We start from the raw sequence: 8,384 nt of genomic DNA, 5'->3' as shown, positions 1-8,384 counted from the left end.
TTTATATTTTAATTTGCTATAGGACATAGAGAGAGAGAGAGAGAGAGAGAGGAAGTGAGAAAGCAAGCCAACAGGTCCAAGACTTTAACCACAGTTGACCATGCGGGAATCCCAACCACCATGCCCCATGCTGGCCCCTGAAGGGTCTATTTTATGACCCCCTTTTCCCCTGTACTGGCTTGAGAGTTATATATTTTATTCTTATTATTTTAATTATTACCCTTAAAGAGTTGTTGGCTAGTTTTAAATTGTGGTAAAATATGCAAAACATAAAAGGTATCATTTTAATCATATTTTAGTGTATAGTTCAGTGGCATTAAGTACATTTACATTGTTGTGCAACCATTAACACTATTTATTTATAGAATTTCATCATAGCATTTAGAAACTCTGTAACCATTAAGTAATAACTCCCCATTCTCTACTCCCTGCTACTACTAAGCATTATTCTACCTTCTCTCTATGAATTTGATTATTTTATAAATATTAAACAATACTTGTTTATAAAACATAGATAATACTGATAATAATTTTTAAATTATTATCTGGCAAATTTTGTGTCTGGCATATCTTACTCGATGTAATGTTTTCAAGTTTCATGCATATTGGATTATATATCAGAGTTTTGTTCATTTTTATTGCTGAATATATATATCTGTTGATGGACACTTGGGGTTGTTTCCACATTTTGGCTATTGTTAATAATGCTGCAATATTATAATATTAATTATAATTACATCAATATCATAATAAATATTATAATATTTATAAATATATTAATAAATAACATTCATAATATACACCATAATTATATTAATATTATATAATTAATATTAATATTACAATAAATATTATTTTATAATATTAATGTTATGATAAATATTATTGTAACATTAATATTACAATATTAATATTATTGTAATAATGCTGCAATGTATTAGTGTACAAGAAATTGTGTAAGTCCCTGCTTTCTATTCTTTTTTTAAGTTTATTTCCCGCATGAGGAATTGAGACAGAGGGATGAGAAGTTGAGACAGAGAGAGAGGAAGAAAGACAGCCATTCCAGCAAAGTTTTGATGCCGTGAACCTGCAGGCAACCCCAGATCATGGACAGGTGTGTGCCTAGCGTACTCAGAGAGGTCTTTGCATTTGAACCAAGAACCTTCTAATTTGGGATTGCTTTGCAGAGCATTGTGTTTTACTACTGTCCACACAGCTTTCAATTTCAGGGGGTTTATTCCTAGATTGAAATTGCTGGGTAATAGAGAAATTATTATCATTAATTTTTTAAAGGTTTTTACCACAGAGTGCATGCTCCTGCTGGAGATAGACAGAGAGGGGGAAAGTGAGAAATCGCTTTCAAGAGGGGATGGTCACACCTCAATCCTTTCTCCTCCATTCTCCTCTCAGGATTTTGGGCACACATGCACACATGCCCAGCATGATTTTCAAGCCACTGGGTCCAGGACTCGAACTACAGTCAACCAAGTGGGAGTTCAATGGCTTAACTACTATGCCATCTCTTTCTATTTTTAGTTTTTTAAAAAATTTAATTCATGTTATGCATTCAATCAGTATACATCACTTAGCTTGTAAAGTGAATTTACCCAATGTGAATACACTTCAGGACAGTCCAGTTCAGGATACTATACATGTTATCATCAACAGATAATAATCCATTTATGTGTCCCATAAATGTCTTGCCTATTTTTCTCCTTAATTTCTTTCCTCATACTCCCCCCCCCATACATATACTCTTCCCACACTGTCATCAGTATCCTTAACTATTTTCCATGCTTCTATATCCTCTAGTCTTTCAGTTTCCACCATGGAGTGCAGATAGTTGTTATGTTAAGTGGAGATGTACCATTTCTCTCTTTCATAGCCTGGCTTGCTTCACTCAGTAGTAAATCCTCTATATTCATCCACTTTCTATCAAATGCCACGATCTCTTTTTTTTTAATGGTTGAGTAGTAGTTCATAAAGTACATGTGCCACACACCCTCAATCCACTCATCTATCTGTGGACATTTGGGTTGGTTCTATGTCCTAGCAATAGTGAATGATGCTGCAATGAACATAGATGTGTTAGCACTTTTCTGACTAAGTGTTCTATCCTTTGGGTAGATACCCAGGAGTGGAATTGCTGGATCATATGGTAATTCTTGTTATAGATCTTTGGGAAATTTCTATGTTGTTCTCCACAATGGTTGGACCAATTTACATTCCCACCAACAGTTCAGGAGAGCTTTCCTTTCACCACAGCCTCACCAGCACTTACCATTTTTTTTAGAATCTTCACCATTCTGACCGGGGTCAGGTGATATCTCGTTGTGGTATTGATCTGCATCCCTTTTACAGTGAGGAGTGTTGAACATCTTTTCATGTGCTTTTTGGCTGTTCATATGTCTACCTTAGAGAGTTGTTTGTTCAGTTCAATTCCCTATCTTTTAATTGGGTTGATCATTTTTTATTTTACAAGTACGCTGCTTGAGTTCCCTGTGTATCCTGGTTATTAGTTCCTTATCTGAGGCACAGTTAGCAATAATATTCACTCATTCCAAGAATTAGTAATTCACACTAATTACTGTGTCTCTTGCTGTGCAGAAACTTCTTAATCTGATGTAATCCCACTTGTCTATTTTTGGGATTATCCCTAACAATTAGTGTGTTTCAGATAAACCCTCCTTTTAGACCTAGTAGACTTTCCTTTACGTATTTGGGTGCTCCTGAGTTGGGTGCATAGATAGTTATAAGTGTTATGTCTTCTTGATGAATTAGCCCATTTACTACTAGATAATACCCTTCTTTGTCTTTTCTTACAGTTTTTATCTTTTTTTTAAATTTATTTTTATTTATTTTACATTTATTCACTGAACATCATCACAGCATACAAGATGCAATTTCCCATCCAGAATGCACTGTATAGTGGGTTAATCATACATGTTATTGTCAAACAAGATTAACCCACCATTAGCTAGACTAATTAAGAAGAAGAGAGAAAGGAACCAGATAATCAAATTCACAATGAATCGGGCAACATTACAACAGACATAATAAAAATACAAAAGATCATTAGAGGATACTATGAGAGACTATATGGCAACAAACAAGAAAACATAGATGAGGTGGACAAATTCCTGGACACGTATATTCTACCAAGATTGACTCAGGAGGAAATAGAAAGCCTGAATAGATGTATAACAAGCAATGAGATTGAATCAGTAATAAATAACCTCCCAACAAAGAAAAGCCCAGGTCCCAACGGCTTCACTGCTGAATTTTACAAAACTTTTTTTTTTTTTTGGAGAGTTGTTTTATTTTTTATTTATTTATTTATTTTTTCGCTATAGGGCGTGTGCACTTGCCAGACAGACAGAGAGAGACATAGAGACAGAAAGCGAGAAATCACCCCCCGGAGGGGATGGTTATGCCACAATCCCTTCTCCTCCATTCTCCTCTCGGGATCTTGGGCACGCATGCACATGCACCCGGCATGAGTTTTAAGCCATCGGGCGAACCATGGTCGACTATGTGGGAGTCCAGTGACATAGCCATTACGCTAACTGCTGGTTCCCCTGAATTTTTCAAAACTTTTAAAGAAGAGGTAATCCCCATTCTACTCAAACTGTTTCTAGATATCCAAAAGGAAGGAATCCTTTCAAATTCATTCTATGAAACCTCCATCATCCTCATTCTCGAAATGGGTAAGGATATGACAAAAAGTAAAATTGCAGGCCTATATATCTTATGAATATAGATGCAAAAATTCTCAACAAGATACTGCTAACCGTATTCAACAGCATATAAAAAAGATTATTCATCATGACCAGTTAGGCTTTATTCCATGGATGCAAGGGTGGTTCAACATTTGCAAAACCATAAATGTAGCACCATATTAACAGAAAGATAAAAACCATATGATAATTTCATTCAATGAAGAAAAAACATTTGACAATATACAACATTCCTTCATGATTAAGACTATCAGTAAAATCAGCATAGAAAGATCCTTTCTTAGCATAATAAAAGCCATCTATGAAAAACCTATAGCTAACATTGTACTGAATGGGGGAAAGCTGAAAGCTTTTCTGCTAAAAACTGGTACAAGACAAGGCTGCCCACTTTCTCCACTCCTATTCAATATAGTACTGGAAGTCCTAGCCAAGGCAATCAGACAAGAGAATGAAATCAATGGCATTCCAATAGGGAAAAAAGAGTTGACGTTATCTCTGTTTACAGATGACATGATTGTATACATAGAAGTCACAATAGTATCCATGAAAAAACTTTTTGAAGTAATAAATGCATACAGTAAAGTGGAAGAATACAAAATTAGCTTACAAAAAATCTATAGCATTTCAGGAACCAGCAGTTAGCATAATGGCTATGTCACTGGACTCCCACGTAGTCGACAGTGGTTCGCGTCCCGGACCCGGTGGCTTAAAACCCACGCCCGACGCCTGTGCGTGCGTGCCCAAGATCCCGAGAGGAGAATGGAGGAGAAGGGATTGTGGCGTGGCCATCCCCTCTGGGGGGTGATTTCTCGTTTTCTGTCTCTCTGTCTCTCTCTGTCTTTCTGGCGAGCGCACGCGCCCTATAGTGAAAAACCTCTCAAAAAAAAAAATTGTAGCACTTCTATATACAAACAACAAGCAGACAGAGACAGAACTGAAGAAAGTAATCCCATTTACTATAGTTGCAAAAAGCACAAGATACCTAGAAATAAAATTAACCAAAGAAAGTAAGGACCTCTATAAAAAAAAAAAACTATGAAAATATTTTAAAAGAAATTAAAAAGAACACAAAAAAGTGGAAGAACATCCCATGTTCTTGGGTTGGGAGAACTGATATAATCAAAATAGCAATCCTACCCAAGTTAATCTACATATTTAATACAATTCCTATAAAATTACAAGAGGCATTATTCACAGATTTAGAAAAGACATAGAATTTGTCTGGAATAATGAAAGAGCACATATTGCCAAAGCCATCTTGCACAAGAAGAGTGGAGTGGGGGGCATCTCTATTCCTGATCTCAAAATATATTACATAGCTGTGATAATCAAAACAGCATGGTATTGGCACAAAAACAGACACAAGGACCAATGGAACAGAGTAGATACTCCAGAAATAAGAGGCAAAACATACAGCCAACTGATCTTTGACAGAGGGTCCCAGTCAATCCAGTGGGAAAAGGAAAACCTCTTTAGCAAATGGTGGTGGAAAATCTGGGTTTCTACCTGCAAAAAAGATGAATCTGAACCTCTATCTGTTACCATTAACAAAAATCAACTCAAAGCGGATCAAAGCTCTAAACCTAAGACCTCAAACTATAAAATTACTACTGGAAAACACTGGGAAACTCTGGGGGGCATTGGGGTAGGCAGAGAGTTTTTTTTTTCCTCAAATGCATAACGTTTTATTGTCATTAAGCTCATAATATAAACACCGTTTCATTCTTGACAGCAGTTAACAATATATCCATGATGAAGCCGTGGACCAGGGAGTTTCACTTTCCAGTGACTTCACACATAGTAGACACCAAAGTAGCTGGGAGACATTAGTCTGCATATACAACGACTTTACAGTAGTTGTACCAGAGGGCTTGGAATAGCTCTTCTCAAAGCTCAGTCTGAGAACATGTTTAAAAAAGGATATAACTAGAAATGGCTCTTTAGAAAATAGTGTTTGGAATTGGTTTCAACTACTGGGTCATCGTTGCTTTAGAATAACCAGTGGTGGGATCATCAAGTGGTGTGGAGGTTAAGGGAGCTGGATCCCATATGACTGACTCCACGGTTCAAATCCTGGACTTAGCAGCTTGGGGAAAAATAAATAATTACACAGTGGTTTAAGCCCCGGACCTGGTGGCTTGAAAATTGTGCCAGGTGCATGAGCGTGCACTTAAAATCCTGAGAGGGGGGTGGTGGAGGAGGGATTTTAGTATGTGCACTATAAGGGGGCAAGGGGAGCCAGTGGCATCCTGAGGTTCCTGTCTCCCACTGAGTCAATCTCAGCAGGGCAATCAAAGAGGCCCCTTTACTAGGTACATCATCTTTGATATTCCCGACTTCCTACAAATACATATTCTTACAGAAAAAATAAGCTAGAAGATTTCTGAATCAATGTTAAAATCTCTTGTATATGGTAAATACAAAAATATGCCAATCATTTTGTATGTTTTGGTGAGATTGTAAAGAATGCTTTTAAAGTTGAAGAACATCTTTGAAAGTCTTTAAAACATAATCTTTGCTCTCTAGTCAAGAGAACCATGGACTCTTTGCAATATTAATTAAATTTAAGTTGAATTGAATTAAATACAAATGTCACAAACTTCTACCTTTCCAGGAATGGTCCTTTCATCTTAATTAAGGAAATATATAGGAACTACTCTGACTTAGGTCTTCATTCATGGTATGTGTTTCAGGACGAGTCTAGACAAACAGCAGTGAAAAGTTCTACCACCAGACCGGCATTTTAAACTGACTGAAAGCTAACTCCACTCCCCATCTAGCAGTACAACATGAGCTGCCTAAATTTAGTCCCATCAGTTTGACTCTGGATAACATTGTTTCCTTACAATCTATAACCTTGGGGGCTTGATGGCTCCCTGTTGGTGATCCAGGACCTAGGATTTCTTCCATTGGATTCTTTCAGTTGGCCTGGGCGACTCTGGTGTCAGAACCGTGGAGGTTCAACATCGTAGTTACCAGCTCCGGAAGATCAAAATCATGTTTCCACCACCTGTCCTTCTGAGCATTGCTGTCATGAGAGTTCATTGGCCAACTGTCCGCTATGGCCTGTCGGACAGCATCCATGTTGTAAGTGTTCTGGAATTCCGGCATGTGCTTGAGAAGCTCCTGGGCCAGCTCCTGGGGCATGAAGCTCATGGTGTTGACATTGTAGGTCCTCGGGGAGAGGGCTTCGGCTGGGGCCTCCATGACCTCCAGGGTGGCCCTGAGGCAGTTGTCAGTATACATCATGGGGAGCCTCTTGCCAGCCCTCAGGTTGTACTCAAATTTGCCATTCTTCATAGCATCGTGGAAAATCTGGACTGCATAGTCAGTTGTTCCTCCTCCAGGCTGGGAGTCAGCTGAAATGATTCCAGGATATCTCAAGCACCAGAAATCCAACCCATGTTGGTAATAATAATATTCTCCCATGAGCTCCGTGTGGACCTTGGACACCCCATAGGTGGTCCTGGGTCTCTGAATACAGAGATCAGGGGTTGGGTTCCTAGGAGAGGTAGGTCCAAAAGCCCCGATCATGCTGAGCACAAACAACCACAGGTTGTGTTCTGCTACAATGTCCAGAATATTATGCAATTCCATTATGTTCACAGCTCTCGCTAAGGACACCTGTGCTTCTCCGACAGCACTGAACAAAGCACTGTAATGAAACAGCCAAGTGATGCGGTTGTTGACCACGATCTCATGAAGATTCTTATAATCCAAGATATCAGAATAAATAAATGGGCAACTGTGGAAGAAGAACTAACCTCATTCTTCTCAAATTATTTCTAAAGATCCTAAAGGAAGGGACCCTCCCAAATTCATTTTATAGAGCTCCCATCGCCCTCATTCCCAAAACATGTAAGGATATGACAAGAAAGTAAAACTATAGACCAATATCTCTGATGAATATAGATGCAAAAATCCTCAACAACATATTAGCAAATTGTATCCAGCAACACATAAAAAAGATTATTCATTATGACCCAGGTAAGCTTTATCCCAGAGATGCAAGGGTGATTCAATATATGCAAAACCGTAAACATAATACACTATATTAACAGAAAGAAAGATAAAAACCATATGATCATTTCAGTTGATGCAGAAAAAGCATATGACAAAATAAAATATCCCCTCATGATTAACACTCTCAGCAAAATTGGTATAAAAGGATCATTTCTCAGCATAATAAAAACCATTTATGAAGAATCTATTGCCAACATTATACTGAATAAAAATTGGTACTAGAGGAACCAGCAATTGGTGTAACGGCTATGTCACTGGACTCCCATGTAGTCGATCATGGTTCAAGTCCTGGACCCGATGGCTTAAACTCACTCCAGGTGCATGTGCATGCATGCTCAAGATCCTGAGAGGAGAATGGAGAAGGGAAAGTGGTGTGGCCATCCCCCCTGAGGGTGATTTCTCACTTTCTGTCTGTCTGTCTGTCTGTCTGTCTCTCTCTGTCTTTCAGGCAAGCGCACGTGCCCTGTAGCAAAACAAACAAACAAACAAAAAACTCTCAAAAAAGAAAAAAAAAAACTGGTACTACACAAGGGTGGCCACTTTGTCCACTCCTTTTCAATATAATGCTGGAAGTCCTAGCCAATGTGATAAGATGAGAAAATGAAATAAAAGGCATTAAAATAG

General features: G+C 38.1%; 1 protein-coding gene across 1 annotated transcript in view; it reads right to left on the bottom strand.

The window, feature by feature from the left end:
* Window positions 1–6,656: 6,656 nt before the first annotated feature.
* Window positions 6,657–8,384, bottom strand: part of LOC102502177 (L-threonine 3-dehydrogenase, mitochondrial) — an 8,940-nt gene continuing 7,212 nt past the window's right edge. The window contains exon 2 of the mRNA XM_014592001.1: window positions 6,657–7,496. Coding sequence (XP_014447487.1) covers window positions 6,657–7,496 — 840 coding nt within the window. The remainder of the gene's footprint in view (window positions 7,497–8,384) is intronic.

Source organism: Tupaia chinensis, unplaced genomic scaffold (assembly GCF_000334495.1).
Source record: "Tupaia chinensis unplaced genomic scaffold, TupChi_1.0 Scaffold000634_1, whole genome shotgun sequence".
Taxonomy (NCBI): domain Eukaryota; kingdom Metazoa; phylum Chordata; class Mammalia; order Scandentia; family Tupaiidae; genus Tupaia; species Tupaia belangeri.
This window is presented reverse-complemented; position numbering and strand designations above follow the sequence as displayed.